This window comes from Tinamus guttatus, unplaced genomic scaffold (genome assembly GCF_059628265.1).
Source record: "Tinamus guttatus ecotype Peru unplaced genomic scaffold, ASM5962826v1 Tinamus_guttatus_pri_ptg000246l, whole genome shotgun sequence".
Lineage (NCBI taxonomy): Eukaryota > Metazoa > Chordata > Aves > Tinamiformes > Tinamidae > Tinamus > Tinamus guttatus.
Genome location: NW_028288780.1, coordinates 3,584,432 through 3,609,477, shown reverse-complemented (window position 1 = coordinate 3,609,477; position 25,046 = coordinate 3,584,432). Strand labels below are relative to the sequence as shown.

Sequence of the window (25,046 nt, the reverse complement as noted above, 5' to 3'; positions counted from 1 at the left end):
CTGAGATTTTGTTTTGCAGATTAGCATTTTTTCCAAGGAAAAGAGTACAGTATCTCTCTTTGCCCAAATTCACCTTGGAAAAAAATCTGGTTGGTTGGGAAGTAGCACACTGACACTTGTACCTGCTCGAAAGTCGCTAGGGTGATGCTGGGACTGCTGGGCGTTTGCCGTCTGCTCTCTCTGTTTTCCTGCCCTTGACGTTTCCTAGTTTCCTTGGAGATGGGGACACGACGTCTGTGCTCCGCTCGTGGCCTCCAGCAGCTCTGTGTGGCACGTGGGGCAGCCTGTGAAGAGCAGGGCTCCCTGACCATGCAGGACAGGGCTGCTGGGTGTTCACGCCACAGGCCGCTGGCCCCACGGAGCCTCGGGTACCTCCTGTTCCCACACTGTTACCTGGGCATGTTTGCTTTGCTACCCGGGTAACTTTTGTTGGTTCTTGGTGTGGTACTGTGAGTCATTTCTCTCAGTTTGTGCCAAGTAGAAATGCTATCAAAAGTCTAGTAAATTTCTTCCTGCAGAGAAGGAAGATAAATGGGCTTTATATTGAAGTATATGTGTAGAGTTTGGCCTTGGAAATATTCCCCTAGCAGGGGAAGATTCTGTTCTGACTCAGCTATATGATACAATTTGAAAACTAGCTTCCTTCTGTGCCCTCTGAAGGTCAGACCTTGTGTGCCTCCATAGCCTGGCCTCGGTCTGCCTGTGTTTAACCAATAAATGGCATATTTCCTCCTTCAGACTCTGTCTTTTAAGCTCCTGAGAACAGTTCACTGTCTGTTTTGGGAATAGGACTTCTGACTTCTTCATTCCTTCTCGTGGCAGTGGCAGCCAGCAGAGGTGAATGTGTTTACTGCAGGTAGACTTCCAGTTTGGGTTCCTTTTTTGTTTGCATTTCAAACCTGCTGCCCTGTAATTTGTCATGATCTAAATAACATTTTCTCTACGTGTGAGAGGAGCTATAGAGGCAGAATTGATCAAAAGTGGAAACCTGGTCTAAAACAGGATGCAATCCTCAAATACAAAGACAACAAAATAACTTCTGACACCAAGAATTAAGCAGCTTCCAGAAAACATGGTTTTTGTGAGGAAATTAAGCCTTCTCATGCTGTGATAAGTTACTAATTTTTCTTCAGGAAATGTGTTTTATCCAGGCTTTTATCTTTTTCCTGTATACTACAGAGGTTTAGCATTGTTGCCCAGTGGAACCATAATACAAAACAGGTTTGTAAACTTTATGGTTTTTGCAAACAGTTATGACTGCTGTTGTTCTGCTTTTCAACCTAAAGTGTGCACTATTGCTTTCTGTGGATTGCTATGTTCTTAATTTTTCCTTCTGTTTTTATTACCGTGCTGAAGGAGGTTTACAAATTTGGCCATGATCAGTCATGACAGACTGTCACTGTCTTTTCTGATGTCTTTAATGTGAATTTGATGGTCTTGGGCTGATTATTTATAAATTGCTGGGAGTAGAGATGAAAATTGAACTTAGGCCTCATGAGTCAAACTAACTAAGAGATGATTTTACTTTTCAGATACAAAAATGTTAAACTCATTCAATTAGTACCAAGAGAAATGATATAGTCAGAGAGAGAGGTCTTTAGTGGCTTATGTTTCTTATCTTATCAGGCTATGAAAAATCCCAAGTCATCTTAACCATGTGGCCCATTCACGTCTACCCACTCACCACAACCTCACAAGAGCTCTGCGAGCACCGCGGTGGACAAAGGCGTCCATGACGCTTACGTGTTCTGCTGTGTGGGTCGAGGGACCCGGCTCCCTATCAGACATAAGTCATGGACCTTCCTCTGTGCCTCATGCTGTAGAGAGCAGGCACAGCCTGAGTGCCACGAGATGCAGGCAGTGCACACACATCCTCCACAAGGGCCTGCCAAACAAAACCAAGAGCTGCCGCCTGTTTCTAAATTGCTTGCATGCCAGGTAGGACCTAATTTAATTTAGTAGATAATAATCCTCTTAAAAGGTCTGTCTAGATCACTTTGTCCTAAGTGGAAAAGCTAATGGATACTACAAATGGGATGGGAGACTGTGGAGAAATGCATACAATTTTGTATAGGAAGTGGCATTTTTGTTCTGGCAGCAGGAAAGATTCAGACTTTGGTGATCATGGGCCAGGTCTCAAACTGTCAGGGTCTCAGCATGTGTCTGGTCAGATTTAACCATTATAAATATAGGGGTATTTCTTTTTTGCTGTTCGTACTGTCAAATGGTATTGTGAGTCTGCCTCCCTTCTATAGGTATTATTTCAAAACCTATAGACTGAGAAAAGGTGAAGATATGTAAGGGACTTCAGACTCTCCTGTCATCAAACTGTCTCAGTGCCCGGCTCTCAGAAGCCAGGGACAAACTGTGTTTCTGTTGTGCTGTGTTAGGAAAATGCCAAGAGTGCATTGCGTGAAATTCTTCACAGTTAAAATGTGAAAGCAGTCATGTTTGTGCAATGCTGTGGGGCCTGCTGGTAACCTGACTTTCCAGAGGGCAGAGAACAGCTCAGCTGCGGCTGTAGCTCCATCACATTTGGGTCGTACGGGGTGTACATCTGCCTTATGTGTTATGCTTGTCTTGGGCCCACCCTTCTAGCCTTCCTTTGCCTGCCACCCGCAATAAGTTAGCTCCTACTTACTATGGTCGAAGTTACTACGTTCCAAGTTCTTGCGTAAGAGCTTCCCTATCATATTTGAAGGAGAAGGGTCTTAAGAATGGCTCTGACTCCTCTTCTCCCCTTTGTGGCTCTTGCATCTAGCACTGCTGAGTGGGTTGCTCTGTGCAGATTGCCTGTGGGTATCACTGCTCCCTCCTGCTGCTCCCTTTAGTCGGTATGTAATTTAGAGAGGGAAAACCAGTGTGATTTGGACTCTTTCTGAACATGCTGGTTTCTACAAAGTGTAGAACACTTTTTATGTTGACTTTATTTACACACATAAATGCCCACAAGAAATGCCGAATATTCTTTTCCAGGGTAATCTTTTATGCCATGTGTACCCAGCAAAGGAGGAGGAGCAAAGGAAGGAGAAGGGCTTGAGTTGTTACCACATGAATGTAAGCTTGGTTATTTACCAAAACTGTCCAGAGTCTAATACAGAGGGATTTTACCTCACACACAAGATCTGAAGGGCATACCTGGTTAATGCAAAGCAGAGCAGGAGAATGAAAGATAATTTAATCTGTTTTTATTCCCTTAATTTTCTTTTGCTCTCTATTTTTAAATTGCTTGTGTATGAAAGTGTAAGAAAACTAATTGAAATGCAACACAGTCCACACCTCACATTTGTATGCCAGGCAGGCAGCGCTAACGGGGTTGCTCTGAGGTAGAGGGGCCGCCCACAACGTGGAAAGCTCAGTTTATTGCTGTGCCTGCTCCGTCTCTGCCCTGCCTGCTCCGACCGAGGTGGGAATTAGTGCCAGCTGAGACCTGGTGCCTGGATAAGGGCATCTGCAAACTGCACCCATGGCTGTTCGCACGTTGGCATTTCATTCAAGCTGGGTAGCCTGAGTGGTGTAGATACATGGCTCAAGGCCACGTGGTTGGTTCTAGTGTTAGCTTCTGTTGCCAATTCTGGTTTGGGACAGATTTTAGTTTGGGCATTGAGAGTGGTTTTGAGAAATCGTGGAGGGGCCTGGGATTCCCATATTCCACCAAGGAAGCTGAAGCAGGAAAAGGGCAACTGGCAGTACTGGTGGAAGCCCATTTTTTGTCAGTTGTACTTGATTAATGGAGACTATTCCTAGGCTGGGTTTTGGATTATGAAACATAAGCAGGCTTGGGCCCAGGTTCCTGCAAGATTCTTGGAGCCACAGGGAAGAGAGGAGGGCTGGAGCTGGTAGGGAAAAATCATGAAAATCAGTTGGGTTTTGTCAGTCAACATTATTAGCTTTGATAAAGGATTTTTTTTTTTACTGTGAGAAAAAGAAAAATCTGTCAGAATACTGACAGCTGCAGCTTAGGAATACACCTAGCTGCATGCACTAGGTGTATTCCTAAGTGCATAAAAATGTGCTAGCTGGATTTTCATACTCTAGGGGGATTAAAAGCTCAAAATCGTTGAAATTCAGGAGGTGTCATGCATATTGCGTCCTTGGAGATACAGACCAGAAATTTAGATCCCTTGGGGCTACAGAAAGGGAAACAGGCAGGTGTTAACTTTTACCTTTGACTTTGGCTCCCTACCACTTTTAAGAAGATACCCTGTCGAGAGGTGTGTTAGCAGCTCTGGCTTGGGGAGGCACGTGGGAGCAGGCTTGGGTGCTGCGTATGGTTTTTCTCCAAGGGTAGGTGTTGCACACACCTCGTGCTTCCCAAGGGACTGATGTTTCCACTGCCCCCTCCGGCTGACAGTAAAGCAGCGTGGCTTCCTGGGCACTGTGCAGGTGTATTTCTATGCTTTTACCAGGTGTGCACTTATGTTTATGTCTGTTTTCTATTTAATAATCTCTCCTGTGCAGTTTTCTGCTTTACATCCCTATATCCTGAATTTAAAGGCATTAAGTTTGGGTTTGATTGTTAGCTGTCTCCTGCAGGTTCCCATGAGGTTTACAGGTCACTGCTGAAGCCACCGTGCTGTTCTGACATGGAGTCTTTTCAATGCTACTATATAAAAATTAGTCATATTTTTATGTGTCATATTTAAAGTCTGGTCTTGTAAGAGATGCTTGGTAAAAGCGAGAAAGAGGGCAAGAGCAGTATGATCCTTCCCCTGGTATAACTTCCCAGCTTCCAGCAGGTGATAATGTAGTGCCTTCCTGGGCGCATCAGTATCATCATGTTTGATAGTCACTCACGGACATAATCCTCATGAATCAGTTTAATCCCTTTTGAAGCATTTTTAAGTTTTTGCTGCCTATAACATCCTTTGACAAGTTGCATTCTGGGTGATGAAGTTTTTAATATTTTGCACAAATCTTTTGCATTTTCCTCCTCCGGAGGCCTTATATTTAACTTATTCTGCAGGTAGATGCATCCACACAGGAGCACCGCTGGTCCTCGGGGCTTACAGAGATGGGGAACGCGAGGGAGCATCGCCGCAGCGTGTCTGCTGCAAAGACTTCTCTCCGCGTGGTCTGCCCCGTCGTCCCTTCACGCCGCGGTGTCAGTGACTGGGGATAAGGCAGGCTCTAAACACGGACCAGCTCTTGCTGCTGGGCCTGGAGCTGGGCCGTGGGGACAGGGCTGCCAGGCAGCTGCACCCGTCTCGCCCGCGTATCCCCATGTGCACGTTCAGCACCGGGCTGGGTAGATCTGACCTGCCAGGAAGAAAGTGCAACTTCGATTTAAAAGCATTGCAGCAGAGAACTCACTCTGTTTCTTGAATGTTTCTTCCAGTTAAAACCAGAAGTGCAAACTCCCTTAGCACACCTTTAAAGGCTACTTTAAGTAGCACTACTTTGCCTCAGATCAAGTTTAAACAGCTAAAACATTATGTATACATCGCCCTTACAGAGTCTAGTTATTACCAGTGATCAAGTTCCTTTTAAGCAGCCGAAAGCTTTGTATGTGAATGTTATCCTTGAGTGGCTTTTTATCCTTAAAAATTATTTTTCTTATCTGTGTGTGTAAATATATTTATTATTATTAGTGTAGGCACCATATGCGTGCAGGAAAACAAAACAAAGCAAAAAAGAAAAGATGCTTTTTTTCATGGAATACTTTGTACTGGTTAAAATTACAGGCTGATGTAAAAGATGCTTTGGAAACTGATGAGAAATCCACTTATTTTTAAATCAGCTCTTGCTGGTCAAAAAGTATTTTGATTTCTGTATTTTTGTTACGCAACTTTGTGTATTTTCTGCTATCATTAATGTGATAGCTTCCTTGAAAACGCTCATGTTGATGCTTACTGTTACTTGTGTTAGAGTTTCTCTTTCTTAAGATCACCAAAACCAAAATTTTTAGCCACTCTTTTAGCTCAAAAAAAAAATAGAGGATTGAGCGAATTAGAGTTGAGAAGGAAAACAACTCTCAGCTTTACCTTCTCTCTGGCTTGCACATTTAGGCAACACAAATACAGTACTAACAACAGAACCGCTGAGAGTTACGCTGCTTCCTCCAAACCTCGTCTCAGAAATGAGTCCCACAGCTCTCTGCAAAGTAATTGGTCTAATTAGGTGGTAGGAAGGAGCTTCTTTAAATTCCTCAGAAATAAAGACGTGTCATCCGCTTAACATCTTAGCATCTGTTACTGCCTCTTACACATTTCTCCACTGCAGCAGCCTGACGGGCACTTTCCTAGTGCCTTCAGAGAAAACAAAATAAAACCCTTGCAATAGAAGCTTTGGCCCCTTCTCCAGTGGGATGAAGCATTTGTGGCATTGCACCTCCTCCTTATTTCTGAGTTTTGTGCACGTTTGCCTGGGTAAGTACAATAATCATTTTGTTAATTAAAATATAGGAGGATACAAGCATAACCTTAAATCCTGTAGTAATCCTTACTGATGTGGTAATGTGGTCCTGAAATATTTTCCTCGCAGAGTGATCCCTGTGCAAATGTCACCCGCTGTGCTTATATATTTACAGTTTTGTTTCAAATGGGCTAATTTGAATCTCTAACAGTTAGTCAGTAGAATAACAACTAATTTGTTGTTTTTTGTTTCTTTTTTTAACTTTGTTTGCTGTTGTCTGGCAGCAAGTAAGTAACGATTTAATTATGGCTAATTGCTCGTGCACTAGGCATAATGTTATGACAGGGTATGTTTAGAACGTCGGGCAGGTTGGCACTGGGAAAGTTTCAGACTCGAGGGATAGCGTAGGGGAGAAGCGTGCACGCCGAGAAGGTTAATTCTGCAGTGAAGCTGCCTGGAGCTGGATGGGAGTTCTTAGAGACATCCTGTTTGATGACGATTCCTTGTTTTTTACTTATTGCTGCCCTGTGAATAGCAGAACAGCAGCATGTGCAAGTAATTTAATACAAATATCTGCACCTATGTGATTCGGAAAGTCTCTTAGAGCGACTGGTTGTGTTACGCGCTCGTGCTATTCCCAGAAGAGCTTACGTTTACTGAGAGCTAGGCAGCAAAGCCAAGTAACTGCTGTCTGTGAAATGCATTTCTTTGGCTTCTGTTTTGTTTTCATTGCAGTTCAGGCAAATTATGCCCCCTATTTCTTCGATAACGGAGACAGAAGCACGAATGGGAACATGGCACTTCTTAGCCTTTCGGAGGATACATCCATTGGTTAGTATTAAAAATAGTATGTTTAACTGCATAGAGAAACTGAAGCCACTTGCTCTTTTGATTAGCGAAGTATACTTTGATGTGGGTGTTATTGCATACTGTGGTCTTGCTCTTTTTTTCCCTCTCAAACTCAATTGAAATTTCCCTCCCTCAGTGTAAAACGACATGTTTAAATTGTAGCTGTAATGTAAAACACGTATTTTAGCTTTCCCATTCTTGGTCCCATAATTTATTTGCAGTACCAAAGTACAGAACTTTGGGATTAAAAATAAATTCATAGTGGGAAGGGATTTCTTACAAATTTCTGCAAATGTTTATGTGAAGAAAGCAGAGTTCCTAATAATTTTATCAGACTTTGTATCCCCAAAAGCAAGCTATACATGGAAAAATAAGAGTCAGGTTTTTCTTCATAAAGTTGTTATATTTCTAGTGTTTGCAGTATAAATGGTAGAAAATGTTTCTACTTGGAGTGAAAAATGCTTTCTCTAAATATCTGACTCCTTTAAAAAAGGTTTGGCTGCGTTATTGAAAATTCAAGAGTGGATACATTTTTTCAATTTTCAAGCGTCAAAAAGTGTAGCTTTGGAAGGAGTCTCTTTATTTCACTCTTTTTTTTTTAATTTAGTTGCACTAAGAAAAGTTTAAATGAAGTCAAAAAAAGGTGGTTTGTAGTCATTATCCTCCATGGGGGGGGCAATGAGTGGAAACTATTTCTATACCAATTTTCATGTAAAATATATTTCAGTGTTAAACACCACCGTTGTGCGCACAAGTGCAGAGCTGAGGTCTTGTTTTGGGGTTTGCTCCGCTGAGGTGGCAGAGGGCAGGAAGGGGCTGGTTTGGAAGCGGGGCCGTAACGAACAAGGCGGCAGCCGTGGAGGCTGGGGCGGCGCAGACGCGGTGCCGTGGCTGGCAGCGCGCGGGCCGAGAGCTCGCAATGCGTGCGGTCGGCCCAAGCGGAGAGCTCAGCTGAAGGCCAAGGGCAATGCGGAGGCGCCGGCGGCAGCCAGCGGCCGATGGGGGAGCTGTGATTTGCGCCGTTGCTCTGCCCGCGTTCGCGTGGAAGTCACTCGCGCTTTTGCAGTCAGGACAGCTGTGCTGATTGCCACAGTAATATTGGCCACTGGAATCACTGGTCTGCTGGCGTAGATGAGGCTTGTGATGCCGGGCAGTCACTGACACGAAATGGGGCCCTTGTGCAGTTCATCCGAGGTGACGCTTGCCGCCTCCAGCTCAGAGCGAGGAAACTCGCTTGTCATCTGTCCCGCTCCCTGCTGTGGCGCCGGCTCCCTGGCACTCAGGGAGCATCAGCCCCTCTGCCGCGGCCTGGGCTGCGAACCGCGGCCGCCTGCGTGGCGCGGGGAGCCCGAGGTGCTGGGGAGCAGGCCGGGGCGGCCCTCCTGCCAGGCTGAGCTCCGTGGGGCCTCCCGGCTGGCAGCGCCCAGCGCAGCAGTGAAGCGCAGCGGGCAGCTTCCTGGCACCAGGACTCAGCGTGTCCGGCCTGGGGCTGCGGGCAGGCGAAGACCGAGTGTGTGTGTCCCTACGAAGCAAGGTGATGGCGTGGTGGAGCGTGTGTTAGTGCCCCTGTAAGCAGCCCCAGCAGGAATAGTGATCACTGTGTGATAGCACGGGCTTTTGTACTATTAACAACGAGGCTGAGTATGTAGCGGTCCCTGAAGAGTTCATGCTTTGGTTGCTATCGTGATGCAGCTCAAGCTGCTCAGCCTTTGGTGTTGTTGTTTCTCATGGGTGCTGGCTTCAGCCAGAATGTGTGTTTACCTGCCTGGTCTGTACTCCCAGTTTGCTGTATACATCTGCTTTGAAAGAGAAGTAACTTCTGGCCTAACTCCGCAGAGGTGCTGCCAGAAAGGCTTCTCTGAGGTTTAGGAGGTTTTGAGTTTAGGCTGGAACTTCACAAAGGGCCTAGAGAAACCCTTGGAGAGCTTTTGTTTTGGGAAATCTCGATGTGGTGGCCTTGCCACGCAACTGCCAATTTTTCCTTGGTCTATAATTCTTAGGCCAGCCTGAATAAAATCTGGGAGCACTGCAAAGACCTCTTCTCTGAAAGCGCTTTGGGCAGGTCCCTCACAGCTGCTGCTAGTGGCAGAGTGAGAACTCGCCTGCAGCCCGAGCCAGCACAGCAAGGTGCCCGGGATGCCCCGAGGAGGGCACGCAGGACACAGCAGCCTCGGTGGAAATGAAAACTTCCATATGTTTGATTCTGGATGCCCTCACTCAGCATTGGTTTAAGCATTGCACGAAATGAGCATGTAACCATTAGCTCTTCTCTGTGCTTAGATAAAAGTGGGAATCATAGTCGGATACTTTTCTTGGATACGCTGCAGCAGCAGTCAGGGTCTCATCTGAGCAGTGCCCTTAACAGCACCTTTAATAAATCTTCAGGAATTTATAGTCTTTGGTCCTGCTGAGGTTATAAGCAATTGGCAGTGTGGTGTGATAGGTTCCCAGTCATCTGTAGACAGGGAACATTCACTGTTTGGAGCACAGAGAGGAGAGGATGGGCAATGGGATTGCAGAAGGAGCAGTTATAGTGGTGCACCGGGAAGAATGCAGCAAATTTAGGAAGAGTCTTGTGTACATTACTTTGTTAATCTTCTTTTCACTTGCAGTATGCTGCCTTCTAAAGTAGTGATGATCTGTCATGGGCACATACCTAGTGACTGACATAAGTTATCATAAGGATGGCAAGTGCCATTTCTGTGCAATGTTTGAAGTTGTCTGCCCATTTCCACATCCCATTTAGATCCCAGAGCATGAGACCCCTTGAGACGAGAAGGGTCAGCAGAGCAGGAGTCCATTCCAGCCAGATTTAAGAAGAATGGAAAAGGTTGTGGGCTGAAACACTAGCTGCAGTTTGTGGCTGTTGGGCAGGGCAGGTGGGGATATTTGGTGATTAGCTCCTTGCTGAGATCTGCTTGTGTACATACAAAACATACATGTGCCCCTAATCAAGGTCTTAGAGCATGTGCAGGATGCTATTTCAGGTTGTTTGCTTCATCCTACCTCATTAATCTCTGTAAGCCGTCACAGTGGGGCACTGAGAACAGATGCAAAGCAAGAGACTGAAGCACACTTGTAAGGCTGAGGTTCATTACTTTTTAAAAGTATCATCTGAGCTCTGGAGATCTTTGCATGTCTCATCCTTGCATTTTCTGTTCTATTTCGTTTCATGCCAGCAAGTCTGCCCTCTCTCCCCAATTGCTCTCAGTGGTCAAAGCTGCAACTCACAGCTACCTACCAGGCTTCTTATTTACCGCTTGAGATCGCTCCAGCCTTCAAGCTTCCCTTTTTGTTCCTACGTGCTCCTGGTCTGGTTCTATCCCACTGTTCTCTCCTGGCTGTGAAGAGTTGCCTCATGCTGTTTGGTATTTGTTGCTCCTTCTTTGTTACCCAAACCCAACCAATCGTCTCCAAAACAGTAGAAGTCCCTGCTGTCATGTTTCCTGCTCCTTCTTTTGGTGCTCAGAAACCCCATCCTGGCACTCTGCTGTCTCTCCGCATGTTTTAGTGCATCTCCTTCCATCACAGGCATAGCTGAACCTGATTTTTTTTCTGCACACAATTAATTTCCAGACCTCCTCATCACAGATAGTTTGAGTGAAAGAATTAGTATGCTTTTCTTTCCTATTACACTTCTTAGCTGACTAGACACACCATGCATGGAAATTTTAGCCCAAACTTTGCCTCGAAACCTGGAGAACCCACCAAGACCTCACACTGAGGTAACTCCCAAAAAGCTAAATTGTTATAAGGGAAGTGCTGCAAAAATATTCACCTCCTTGCAGAACCAGAGGTCTGTACCCTAGGAAAGCTGGGAGCAACCAGAACTGAGCTCTTAAATATAGCCTGTCTTCTGCATCGCAATGGCTGAGCTTGCACTAGGTGAGGTGGAGCATGTGCTGCAGAGCAGTGTTTGACAGATCCACACTGACAACTCCCAGGTCATATGGCCTTTTCCTCTGTTTTTATGCTTTTAACAGAAACTGCAGATATATCAGGAAATCACCCTCAAATTGCTTCTCCTTGGAGTCGGTTACGTTGGGCCCCACGGTGGGTGTTTTGGGCCCAGCACTGAGCACTTGCGGGTGTCCCCGGGCCCAGCCACACAGGGTCGCGGCCCCGCGGAGAGATCCAGCTCGTGCCGTAGACACTCCAGGCTTTCTTGCTGTTTTGTGGCCACTTCTCTGCTTCACGAGCCAACGCGATGCGGTGGCAGCCGCCCAGCGACGCGGGGAGGGGGCTGAAGCAGTCTGGACATGCTCTGGAAGCAGCATTAGCTGGTAGTGGGAAGGAAAGGGGAAGTGTTTGAGGTAGTCATAGCACATGATTCCCCTTCTCCAGAAGCTTGGGATCCCCTTTGCTCGAGGAGAGCTTGCAGCGCGAAGCAGCCTCCGTCGGCTTTGTGCATGCAACTGTTCCTTGCCCTTCCATGGGAGGAAACCAGCAGGCTAACAACCCCCGGCGAGCTGGTGTGGCTGTGGCTTTGGGAACGGCGATGCTGGCGCTGGGAGCTGTGCAAGTCCCCCCAGCATCTCACTAGCAGGTTTCATCTGCGGTGGCAGAGGAGGAGCGCGGGGGCTGAGCGCGAGTCCAAAATTTATGTGGTCTGTTGAACTTTGCAGTGAGGGGGCGATTCCTGAGTGTCGGGCAAGCAAGAGGGCAGTGCTGTCTCCGAGCACCTGGGTGGATGCTGGCCATGACTAAATGAATTTATGCTAGCCATGAATAAATCTAGGCTGGAAATGCAGTAAGATGGTGCAATGCCATCACGGGACAGCCATGCAACCTAAGCAGTTGAGCAAAGAGCAAGTGACTTTCAAGCTGGAATAGAAAAACAGAGTGAAAGTCTAATATGGGTCCTGGAGCAAGCAGTAGCAGGGAACAATGTGCTGCTCCCAGGAGTTTCCCAGCTCCCATCCTGCTGAGCCATCGCAAAGGTGCTCAGGGAACCAAGATCTGGACCTGTGCATGTTTCCCATATCCCCATTAAAGACTGCTTTACTTCCTTATCTTTCTGACAGGAAGAGGCTGTTTGCTGGGCACCCTCTGATAAGATTTTGGCTGGATTTTCATTTATTTTCTTTTCAGCAAGTGGAGGCAGCATACTGAGCGGAGATTTTTAATTGGCATTAACACTGTGCTGAGAAGTGTTCCCATGGTGTTAATAATATGGGGAGTATTTTGCACTGAAATTACAATTCCATCAAAATTAGGAACTCTGATAGCACTAGGAGAGAGATTTTGATCAACAATCTGATTTAATAGACACAAAAATGTGTGTTACAAAAAAATGGGGCAGTGCCAGCTGTATCTAGAAAGCAAGGAGTACGGTATAAAGATCAGTGATGCCCTCTATTATTTCCTCAGAAATCTCAGTAAACTCAGTATGTGCCAATATCAGTGTTTCCTATCATTTTTAGAAAAGAAAATTACTGTTTTCCTTATAGGCGAACTCCTAGAAAATGTGGGAGAGAAAGCTGTAAGAATAAGATTAGAGTAAGTCCAGGTTCAAATATATTTACCTGAACTTTTGTAACCCGGTCTGCTCTAGCACATGCCTCCTGATTTCTGAGAGCTGTTTCATCATTCTTGGAATATCAGAAATTGTTAGTGTTGCGGATAGCCCCTGTCACAGGGCCAGAGCGTGGGACTCGTTGTCACTGACATTCTGTGAAAACCTCAGATACGGGATCGTAGTGCCCGTCCCATCCCCCTGGATGGACAGAGCAGCTCCCTCCAGCAGCTGCCCGTGCTGGAAACACACGGCCAGGCCTTCCAGGGGGACCGGGAGAGCAATGGTTCCACACTCGTAGAGATGGACAGGACAGCCAACGTGAGAAGTGGAAGGGACAGGAAAAGCCATCGAGAAAAGGGCAGAGATGCAAGAGAAGCAGGAAAGAATGAGGACGCGCTGTGTCCTCAGGCAGCTATGAGCTGACACCCGAGTTCTCCATTTGGTCCTAGCTAGGGCAGGTACTAAGACCAAAACTTCTGAGAAACAAGAATAAATGCAGTCAGTGCTGCAGGAATTTCAACAGCCCTGTGTGTAAATATATATCAAACAGCTATATCTGGAAGGGAACATCTCCTTAGGACAATATATTTTGGAAAAGTCCTTGTTTATTCCTCCTCTTGCTTTTATTTGTGTTTACATGGTTCTGTTATTACAGTTGGAGGAATGTCTCATCATTCTGCTCGTTGCCTTTCCTTAATATTTTTTGGATTCTTGATTTTAGATTTATTGTTATTTTCTACTCTGCTTTGTGGGAAAAGCCTAAGAAAAATGTCCAATTTGTTTTGCAGTTTTGTAAAACTGTTCTGAAATTTTTAAATGCTCATTGGCTGGCTGAGCCAGCTCATAGGAGGGTCTGATTTTTGTGCTCCTTTGGACCTATTGTTCTTTGTAATGTGAACTTTTTTTCTCTACAAAGTTGCCCCATTTTTGTCAATGGACCACAAGCCAAAACGGTAAACAGAAACTTGGGGTCTAGTAAGTGAAAAAATTCCATTATCACTGCAGAGATTATATGCGAAAAAAGATCATGACTTTTGGTCATAGAGTTAAAATGGCCAAACTCAGTGTGTCAGAGCAGTTTAAAACTGGAGTCTTTTGGGTTCCCTTTGACAATGCTATGCCATAACTTTGTTAATTTTCTCAGAAATGGCTCTGCCGTGGTTTCCTTGTGTCCTATGTAAGAGCAAAGTTCAATACCGGCTAGTTGGTAGCTTATTTGCAGTGATGTGCTGTGGGTGAGTTACCTGCAGTTTTGGACCTTGGATATCTCGGGTAACTTACTGAAGGCACACCAGATTGCTGTGCTTTAACAGAAAACACAAACAGCACTGTTTTATATCTCAGACCCAGTTAACTGATTCTTGTAAAGTGCTTGAGATTATTTGGATAAAGATATTAATGCACAGTAAAATGATAGACATGTGAGTCAAAAAAAATAAATAAACCCTCACCACGTTCTCCCCCAGGACATATCACTTCTGATGAACAAAAACATTCTACTTCAGAAACTGGCACCAACTTCTCAAATGTTTAAAAATAGAAATAGCAATCTCTCTCTTTTGCCAGCTTGTGAAAGAAATACATTGATGAGCTTAGAGAATTTATTCAGTGGTATGTGCATGAGTGGGTGTGTTAAGTAGGGAATTTAATGAGGGGGAGCTAAGTACGAAGACAGACTCTTGCATCTGTTTAGTTTGCAAGTGGAAAAGTCTGCAGATGTCTCTGTATCTTCTGATCTTCCAAGCTGGGACTCAGGCCTGTGGGAGTTTGATGCACAGAAGCCTCGTCTGCCTCACAGGGGCTAAATTACCAAGGAACAGATCAGTGAAAAAAAATCACCGATTGAAGCGACCGCAAGGAAATGTTGTTGATTGCCCCAATTTTTCAGGCACCCACGTGTACACTCTGAACGGCACTGACCCCGAAGGAGATCCCGTGACGTACGGCCTGACCTATGAAGCTGGATCAAGGCGCTACTTCTCTGTTGACAAGCACCTTGGAAACGTTACCCTGGTTGAGGAGCTTGACAGAGAGGTAGAGTACAAGGGAATGAAATGTCCTTGAGTCCTTAATTTGAGCCATGATTTTGAGGAACAGTCAGCTTTTTTTTTTTCCCCCCTCAAACATACAATTTAATTTGCAGTTGGAGACATTATATTTCACCCATCACATTCTTTTCCAGTTCACTTGCACCACTGACTTTACTACTGAATTTTGAGCATCTGTATGTTCAGCATTTGCCAAAAGAGAAATTTACTCTGTATTTTTCCTCCCCACATACCACACTTCCCCCAGTCAAGAGCTTGTGGGCAATTGCAGTTCTCTAAGAGGATTAAGTTGCTTTCGGAGCAACTATCTCTTGCCAATAGGGAGTCCAAGAAGCTCTGTAAAAGCCTGGTGTGGAGCCTGTGAAGGGGCTTCTTCACCTCTGCTGTGATGGTTTTGTGGTATTACCTTGTTGCATCCACTGAGACCTGTTTAAATCTGCAGATGCTGTTTGAATCAGCACAAATAACCAACTCTTTAACAAGGAAATTTTCTTGGTTTGCAGAAGGAAGATGAGATTGAAGTTATAGTCAGTATTTCAGATGGCCTGAGCACAGTAAGTATTTTCTGATGCCACAGCTTGTGGAATTGTCACCCCCTGCACCTCTCCCCCCATTAAACTTCTTTTTAGGGAATATCTCATTTTATCAGAACACATAGTCTCATTAGAGTCCCACCTTCTGCTTCAAGAGCCACTGAACTCCCAGTATTGCAGGTCTCATTCCAGCTCCCGGCTCATCTATTTGAGGATAATTAGAACTGCAGGGTGAGCTGAGAGCCTGGCTCAGTGGCCTACAAAATAACAACAGCTGCCTGTGACATTTCACTGTCCGCTCGGTAGGGTTCACACCTAAGAAAGAGCTGGAGGCTTTTTGAAGACATTATAGGGGCTGATGTTGGACACCCAAGCGCTGACGTCCTTCCCTGCCCTCCCGCAGTGTTTCTGCAGCACGGCATTAAGATGTGCTTATGCTAAGGTGGGGAGGTGGTGGGATTTTTCTTATCTGCTGTTGTATAAAGCTTTCATCACTCCTAATCATTCAGAGCTTATCTGGGGCACCACATTAGTGTCTGATCCGAGTTCTACATTTTTTTCCCCTGGCATTTGCCATTTACAAACAGATACAGTCAGGATATTAGTCTGCCATGGGTACCTGGGCTTCATCTCTAGAGATGCCACAAAAGTGGAACCCACTTACTAGCCACGAGACTGGATTAACTACAAAGCACTTCCTCGTGTCAAACAAATATAGTGAGATTACTACATTGAATGTTTGGGAAGTGGCCAGGTCTTACAGACCCAGCTGCCCTGGCAATCTCTGTAAATAAAAGAATTAATGAGATCACATCCACATCTCCACCTTGTAAACAGCTGTGAAGTTTTGCTGGTCAAAGACATTTGCTTCTGTATCTTTTTAGAGAACATACTTTATGTTGTTGTTGAATATTAATAGTGTGTGTTTGTACATCCGAATTATGCACACTATCAACATTGTGATATCAAATGAGGCATTAATGAACGCTTTTGGCAGTCAGTTATCAACCTGTACACAGTCATTTATGTACTCCCATAAAATATATCATGGTATCTTGACTGCCATAAAGAAAGCCACTTCTGAAAATCACCCCCTAATCTGTAATTTATAAAGTACTCTGAGAGTCCTTGTTTCGTTTAGAGACATCCCTGTGTTCTCCTTGAAATTGGCTCTTGCGGATGATAAGATTTTCTGCATTTTCTTTCTCACGCTCAATTTTGGTAGTGCACAATTTTCTATTGCCTTTGAATACACTTCAGTAAGCAAATGGATGTTTGTATGTTGTAAATCACCTTGATTTTTAATGTGGTCTTCATATTCCACTTCAGGTTTCTGAAAAAGTCAGGATCCTTGTAACAGATGCTAATGATGAGAGCCCAGAGTTCATCAATACACCTTACATAGTCCAAGTCCCAGAGGTTGGTTATTTTTTTTTCGTATTCTAAAAGTGTATCTCAGTAGAGTTGTAAAGAGGAGAACTTGATGTTTTCAATAAAGCCACAAGATTTGCAGGATTACTTGCAGTCTTTCGTTGCAGAGTTTGGGGTAGGTATTGAACATGCAGTGAGCAGTTAGAGACCAAGTCTGGTGGGAAAGGGGTATTTTCTCTAGGTGTGCTGTTTCGTGGGTAAGCTCCAAGACATGATGCAGTGGAGTCTTTAGAATTGACTTTGGTGGGAATAGCATGCACTTTGTCCTCTTATTTGCATTCCAGCCAGTTTGGGTGTTTTCTTCCATCTTGTTGTTGTTCTCCAGTTTACTCCATTTTAAGTCTTTCTCTTCTCTATTTTCTCTCTGCTTTTTGGTTCCCTCACTCATTTGTATTCTTTCTATCCTTACTCTCCTTTTCTTCCCACTTGCACATCCATTTTTCATTTCTTTCAACTCGCATTGCATTCCTGGTTCTTTCTGACTCTGGTAACTCTTTCTGGTTGCAGAACACCCCCTCAGGCAGCAGCATATTTAAGATCGAGGCAGTAGACAGAGACACAGGTTCTGGAGGAAGTATCACCTACTTCTTGCAGGTAAGACATTACCTGTGCATTCAGGAGTAATCAAAACACCAGATTTTGAGGATTAAGCCTGCTAGCAGTGTCTGTAGATTTTGCATGGTGCATGAGGGAACACGCTCTGGCCTCAATGACATTGACTGCAGTAGCTGAGCACAGTCCAGAAGGGAGAGGCTGGAATAACCACCAAGGTTCTGCATCACAGTGTGATACTGGGAATACCAATTCTTCTCACCTCAGGACAAAGCTGTGCCTGCTTGGAACCAGCCTTTCAGGTGTAGCCTACTGGTGACAGGAGAGCTCTGCATCTTTAAAACTGAATTTTATCCTTATTTCAGACCTTCTGTATGCCAGAGTGCAGTGTTTTGCATCATGCCTTTTAAATTCCTCTTAAATTCCTCCTTCTTACAACCAGCTTCTCCAGATTTGCTGCAGTTTCTCTCATTGAAGAGGCAATAGAAAAAAAATGCTAAACAAATTTGTTGTAATATTTACTTTGGTACAAAAATGGAAAAAAGCGACAAAATATTTATATAGCACTAAAACTAATCCTGTTATGAGCTTAGGCATACTATGAAAAACATCTTGAGTGCCTTGATGAAATTTAGTTTGTATTTGACCAATTATCCTTTCAAAATACAATGTGTACAATGTGTACAAAGTTCAGTTTTGCACAGATTTTTTTTTCCCGGTAAGCCTCCAGAATATGAAGCTAGGGAACAGTTATTTCCAATATCTATGTTAAGCTGATATGTTTGTGTAGCCAAAATGTTGCTTAATATGTGCATGTGTTGAAGAGATGTTGCCACATTTTTGGCACAGTCTCAGAGAATTTTTAAGGTGTACAGAAGAGTCTTGTGTGGGCAGGTAGTGGTGTCTACTCAAAAAGGCCAAGATTATCTGACAGAAACTATTGCATATACCTGCCCACGCTCAGATGAGTAAACAGATATCTCCAGTCAGGAAGAATGGAGATAAATATTTTTTGCCTCTTTCGGAAATAAGATATCTTTTAGGTCCTTCATCATAGACACCCAGAAAAGCCACTAAAATATCACTGTAAAAGTCTTTGACAATAATCTATGCAGGCAACACTACTGTGTTTTTAAAGCCAGTAGAACTCGGAAGCGCTTAAGGATAACACCTTTTATCTTCTTCCTTTTTCTCCCATCATCTTTTTTCTGTTAAGTTGCACAATTTAATTCTATGCAATGACCTGTCTTGACCAAATTTTAAGATTTCACAATGAAATACTAAAAGATTAAAAAAATCTATATTGGAAGTTGGTGATTTATTTGAATAATGAGACACTTGTGATTGGTTCATGAATTGTTCATAAACACACAGAGGTGAAATTCATCAAATGCATTATTCACCCAAACCGAATCATTATTCCAGTCTTTTGCCTGAGCAGATGAACTAAAAGATGAATCCCTACAGCAATCTTATTTCCATACTTATAATCTTTCATTGCTTCTCCTCTCGTTTCTTCTAGAACATCCATGCTAATAAGTTTACAATAGACCGTCACAGTGGTGTTCTGCGCATCAAAACAGGGGTCACCCTGGACTATGAAAAATCAAGAACCCATTTTGTTGTCGTCGTAGCCAAGGTATCAAGCTTCTCTTTTGAAATGTGAGGAGAGGAAGGGTTGTATTCGAGTAGGACAGCATAGGTCAAATAGAAGGAGGGTGACCCACAGTGTTACTGAAATGAAGCCTGACTTCGGAGCAGGAGCAGCCTCTATCACGCACGGAGATACAGCAGGAAACACAGAAAAATAAGTGAGAAGAGGTAACCTGTGTCTCTCAGGAGAAAAAATGCTGCTGCTGTGTAATGTCTGGACATGTTCAGGGGCAGGTTTCCTACTTTTAGCCAGGCCTGGTGCTGGGATGTTGAGTCCCTCTGCAGAAATTCTCGTGCGTGTGGTGAAAAGGGGAAGGATGGTTTATGCAGCCTCACCTTTTGGAAGCATCAGTCTCAAAACACGAATGCAGGAGCCCAGGGCTCCCCACGCTGTTGCAGGGTGGCCGGGTCAGTCATGGCAAACGGCTGGCGGCAGCTTGGGTCGATGGCAGCGGTCAGCAGCAGCCACACGGCCAGGGCTGTAGCACCCATTTTCTGGATACGTCTGTGGGTGTTTCTTTCCTTCACTTCTCTGCCTGCCTTGTGGCAGGAACTTACTCAAATCGTTTGAATATTGCTGAACATTGCTCCTTGCCACTGTCACCCTCAGCAGTGCTGAGGATTCGTAACAGGCTTTAAAAGTTTATGGATTCTGGAATAAAGTCTCTCGGGATGCTCTGGGGGCCTGTCACACAGGCAGACACATGCAATGGAAAGAGGACGATTTTGCTGATCTTTATGCTGCCTTTCTGGGTTTCTTGTGTTTTAGGAAAAGTGTGTAGATCATTTTATGTATTTATTTAGCCAGGTTTCATCTGAGAAGGAGCAGCAAAATGTGAATTAGTGCTGTTTGCTACAGTAAGGATGAAAAACCCGAGCATGTCTCTTCAAAAAGATGGTTTTTTTTTTTAGAACTGCTACAGTAGACACGCTAAACAATTCATGTTCTCTCATATAGCAGCATAACTACTGACCTTCAGCCAGAAACTGATGATGTTAAAAGCTTCTGAAATTGTGAATCATCTCTCCAACTGGCCCTGCTGTATCAGTAGCATGAACAGATTTGATTGTCGTAAAGTCCCAAGAGACTGTTTATACACTGTGATTACCTAACAGCTTCTGGCTTTGTGCTCCTCCTTGCTTTCACTTACATCATGGAAGAGTCCCTAGGAGACTCTGATAACATGCACTGTATAATTTTCCCCTGGAAATGCATTGCCTTGTTGCTGCATATCATCCTGATGTCCTTGTGGCAGGCAAGACTGTATGGGGCATGGAGGGAAACTCGTGGGACTTTGTAGCTAACTTTTTGCATCTGCTTCTAGCAATCTTTCCTGAAAAAAAAAAAAAAAAAAAAAAACTTGAATCCCCTGTCCCGTATGTCATTGATACGTGCAGTTATATATAAACCTATATCAGTACAGCCAGTTTTAATGTAAGAAATGACTCTTGAGATATTGAGGGCCTTCTGCTTAATCAGAAAGGGATTAATGGTAATAGAAGGACTAATGGAAAAGAGAAGGAATAGGACAGTAGAGATTAATATGTGTTGAGAGAGATAAGTAATTCCTGGATGGTGGCTGCGAAGGCTTAAGAAATGTGTTCAAGGCTGGTAAGAGATTTGGACACTTGCTTCAGCAGAGGTATCTGATGATGACTTCTCTTCTAGGACGGTGGTGGGAAGCTCAGGGGAGACAACAAAGTGTTTTCAGCCACAACAACAATTACTGTCAATGTGGAGGATGTTCAGGACACTCCTCCCATGTTCATCGGGACTCCCTACTATGGATATGTTTATGAAGATACCCTCGCAGTAAGTGCTGGTTTTCACCTGTGGGAGAACATGTGCAGTCTTTCATATGTTGGTCACAAGCCACAGTTTATGGCGACAGCCTTATTAATAAAGGAATGGGACCAAAACTCTGACTGCTAGGAGAAATGAACTAGGCAAATTCTTACTTATGTCCTTTGCAAATTCACAATGGAAGTCTTGCTGCTGCTGTCATTAAAGACAAAAAAAAAATCGTTTTGCCCCTCCATATTACTTTAGACCCAGACAATGACTAAGAGCTCTTAGTTGCTGACACCTGGGAGCTTAAACAGATTACCAGCTACCTCACCTGAACACATCTTGTTATAAGACTGTGTGTATGCCTGTAGTATGTGGACTGATAGTACTTTAGTTTCCTTGCTTATGAGTTATGCAAGGTATGAGTCAAAGAAGAGTTCCTGGTTTCTGTCCTGTTGCTCAAATGCTGTAGACTCCATGTGTCGTCCCCTTGGAAGCATTTGGGGAGTTGCAGTCCTGCCATCCCCATAACAAAGGATGTGTTCTGCTCCGTGATGGCTAGATAGGCCAAAGGGGCCAACAAGTCCTCCCAGGCCAAAAACTCAACAGGGTGTCAAGCCACACATGTGTGAGTGGGGACAGTGAATCTGTCTGCATGTGTCTGCTGCTGAAGCTTGAACATTTCTGTCACAGACAAAGAATCCAAATAGGACACTGAGGTCCTGGCTTTGCCACTCTCTAGAAGCTCCTAATGGGAGATTTGTTCCAAGAGCTTAGCAAACAGTTTATCATGTGGCTTCCAGCAACATAGAATTTGTGATGCTGCAAAGCAAAGAATTTCCCATATATCCAACCAGCATTCACCCTATTACATAAGATTTAACTAAGAATTTCTTCATAGGTAGGATAAGCATTAATACCTATTTATAAAACTATCCAACCTTAAAATATTGATCTTTCTGCACATGTAACTGCATGCTGGTTACCTGAACTCTCAAGTTTCAGGAAAGATTGTGGCTTTACTTTCTGTTCATAATCCCCATGTATTCTGCAGCTCTTGCCTAACAGTACATTGCAGTTCCATGCATAGATGGCTACTTTTCAGCATGGCAGAGCAGTGATGCTTCATTACTCTGCAGATGTTTGCAATTAACATTATTATGTGTATTGATTTACTCTGCGTAGTTACGTATAGATCTCAGAATAACCATCCAGTGTGCATAGGACTTAGTATTTGCCAAGAAAATCAGGAGTCAGTAAATACTTGTACTGTTAGGATATTATAGTGGTGGGAGCACAAGCCAAGGTCTGGTTCAGAGACTTCGCTGCTGCTGGCAAGAGAGAAGAGGTCTTGCAAGACAAGCCTGAAGAAAAGGGGTTTGTCTGTTTCTTTCCTGAGAAAAGAGAAATCCCACTGTTAAGTGAACAAAACACCTATCTGAAGATAGGAGAAATAGTAGTGGCATTTTTAGATAGGATTTAGAGAGGTCCTTGACCCAGACTGCTGGGCTTTGGGTGGAAATCTCTGTTCACCTCCGCGTATTGTAAATGCTTTTGTCTTGGCAGCAAACCAAGCTAAACCTCAGGTCACAGATTAGTTTCTCTCAATCCTCTCTCCACATCCCCGGCTCGCGCTGCGTTTCTGGCCGTCCTCAGGAAGGGACAAACTGCAGAGCAGCGGCTGTGCTAGCAGGCAAAGGCTGTGCCTGGTGCATGTGGCAGCAGCAACATTCTTGCTTTGGAAGGAGTTACAGCACGTGGGCTGCAGCATTGCCGAGAGCAACCAAAGCTAGCAGTGTAGGGAAGGCGCAGCATGGACCCAAGGAGCAGCCGCGAGTGATTCGTGAGCACAGCACCCTGCTGTGTGCCAGCTCCTTGTTAGGACACCTCCTGCGTTGGTCAGGCCAGGGTCTGACTTGGTGCTGCGGGGCCACTGCGTAAAGCCAGGAAAAAATCACTGAGGAATGTTAGAAAAAAAACTCCAGCAAGGCCAGGAGAGCCCCATTCCTGTCTCCCAAGGTGGCCATGGGCAACAGGGACTTGTCTGATTTAATTGCCAGGTAAACAGCCTGTTTCCCTGGCAGGAATTGTCAAATCATCAATTCTGTGTCCCAGTGAGATGTAACAGAGCATATAGGTACAGACAGCTTCTGTGTACATAGTATGATGCTGTTAGCCTGAGCCCCCTGCCACAGCTGCAGAAAATAGCACCAGAACAGAAGTCTGACGGAGAGAAAGAGGAAAGCGGAGGCCAGAAGGCACCAGACCCTCCTTGCTTGGAGTGTGTCCAGCTTCAGCAGCCAAACCACCTGCCTCGCAAAGCCCAGCACTGATTTTTCTGGCTGAGAGTCAAGGACTTTTGCAGTGTTTCCCCTTCAGCCAGAACAGAGGTACCCACTCTTCCCCCCATACCTCGCCAAGGAAAGACTTTCTGAAGCTAAATTTATTAATACGCAGTGGCAATTTCATTGCTCTTTGATCTTACTCACGGACTGTAATTCCCTATTTCTCCCCAGGGCTCCGAGGTACTTACTGTTGTTGCTCTTGATGGAGACAGAGGAAAGCCTAACAGCATTCATTACAGCATCGTGAATGGTGAGTAGACTTGGCTTGCCTGAAATCTGAGGGGTAGTCAAAAGTAGATGTGACATTAAATTAGGATGGAATATACTAGAGTTTAATAAAGCTGAGGCAAACTCTCATGAAATAGTGTCAGGTGCCTGAAACAACTCCAGGGCCCTGTCTACCAGAAAACAGTCAAGATACGATTCACTGCGTTTTAGTATCTGCTTCATAGAGGTATGCTATTCATCTTGGAATTGTTAATGTTGCTTATTTGTTAAGCATCAGTAGCCTGCTTGTCATTTTAGAAAATGTAAAAGGAGATGAATTCACTGTCACCAAGTGTCTCTATCATTTAATTTAAAAACGAGACTGCATTTAGAGACCAGACACGGTATTTAGAGGGATATTTTTATTAATATTGTGGCTAAAGTGACTAAATGGTCAAACTTTCGGTTTCTTGGAAGTAATGATATTTATCAGTGAAGAGAAACTGCTTGTCCACTGCACTAGGAGAAAATAATTGTTTAACAATAAGAAGATTAATATTTTCCATCAGCTATTCTGATGCTGTCTTTAGCACATCTTTTAATAGCATAAACGTGAGGCTTAAATTGATGTGTCATAAACCAGTGAAGTGAACAACTTAGTTCAAGCTGTAACTTTGAGTTTGGCACTTTCATGTGGTTCTCCCTTTTTCCAAAACAAATTCTAGAGGCAACCCTAACTCCCAAATAAGAGAGTCTAAAATTCAGTAAGAGAAAACTGAGGTTTAGTTGCAGAGCTTTGCAGGAAGTTCTTCACTGCTACCTCGTCTAAACAGCAAGGTCTGGAGAGGATGGAGGAGGTTATCGCTCGGGTTTTTCCTTTGGTTGGGATGGGATGCGTGCTAAGGTTCCTTCTCCCCTGCTGCAGGGAAGGTAGAGGGTAAAAGAAAGAAGAAGGTAAAAAGAAGGCAGAAACATTGAGGAAGAAAAGGTTGCAGAAGAGTAAATGGAAAAAAGAACAGATCGAAGAATGATGGAGAATGAAAAGTAGAAACTAAAATGTGGGGGTAGAAGATGGTAGATAAGGAAGGAAATTGAGGAAGAGAATAAGTGGAGGAAAATGAAATAGGGACAATGTCAAAGATAACTAGAATTAATGAGAAAGAGGGTAAATTTCCAAAGAAAATGGAGGTGGAACAGAAAAGGGCTATGGGGAAGGGGTTTGAGAAGAGCGAGGTAAGGAAAGGGATGATAGAATGGTATAAAATGTGACTTCTTGGGAGTGGGTTTTCTGTGTGCGCATTAACGCGGATCCTGGTAGCAGGAAACGGAAGTGAAAAGAAGAGAAGGTGAATGTGCTTTAGTAAACAGTGTTGAAGAAAGAGGGAAGAATCAAATCAAGAAGAGACGACTGTGGCAGATTTCTGCCCCGGCTCTGCAGACCCTTACTCATGTCAAACGCTTATGTCAATACCTGCAGGCTGGGCAGCAAAGGGCAAGAAAATGCTAATAACAAATAGGGAAGTACTTACTCTTTATAAGCAGTTTTGATGCTGGGAAGTACGGGATTGTTTGAGAAAATACTCTGATCCTCTGAACATGCTGTCCTAGGGAAGACGTATAATGCTACATACTCCAATTACCAATTTCCGATTGTGAGTTACCAGTTTCCAATTGTGAGTTACCAATTACCAATTCCAATTGTGAGTTACCAATTTCTGTGTGGTAATTAGACAAAAACATGAAGCATTGTTGCTTGAAACCACTATT

The 25,046-nt window shown here is 44.2% G+C and overlaps 1 protein-coding gene across 1 annotated transcript in view; it reads left to right on the top strand.

Annotated features, from left to right (window-relative positions):
• The first annotated feature begins 7,016 nt into the window (after window positions 1-7,016).
• Window positions 7,017-25,046, top strand: part of CDHR1 (cadherin related family member 1) — a 39,243-nt gene continuing 21,213 nt past the window's right edge. Inside the window, exons 1-8 of the mRNA XM_088526366.1 lie at window positions 7,017-7,185; window positions 14,610-14,755; window positions 15,273-15,323; window positions 16,632-16,721; window positions 17,241-17,327; window positions 18,808-18,924; window positions 20,608-20,751; window positions 23,244-23,322. Of these exons, the coding sequence (XP_088382492.1) occupies window positions 7,053-7,185; window positions 14,610-14,755; window positions 15,273-15,323; window positions 16,632-16,721; window positions 17,241-17,327; window positions 18,808-18,924; window positions 20,608-20,751; window positions 23,244-23,322 (847 nt within the window). The 5' untranslated portion in view covers window positions 7,017-7,052. The remainder of the gene's footprint in view (window positions 7,186-14,609; window positions 14,756-15,272; window positions 15,324-16,631; window positions 16,722-17,240; window positions 17,328-18,807; window positions 18,925-20,607; window positions 20,752-23,243; window positions 23,323-25,046) is intronic.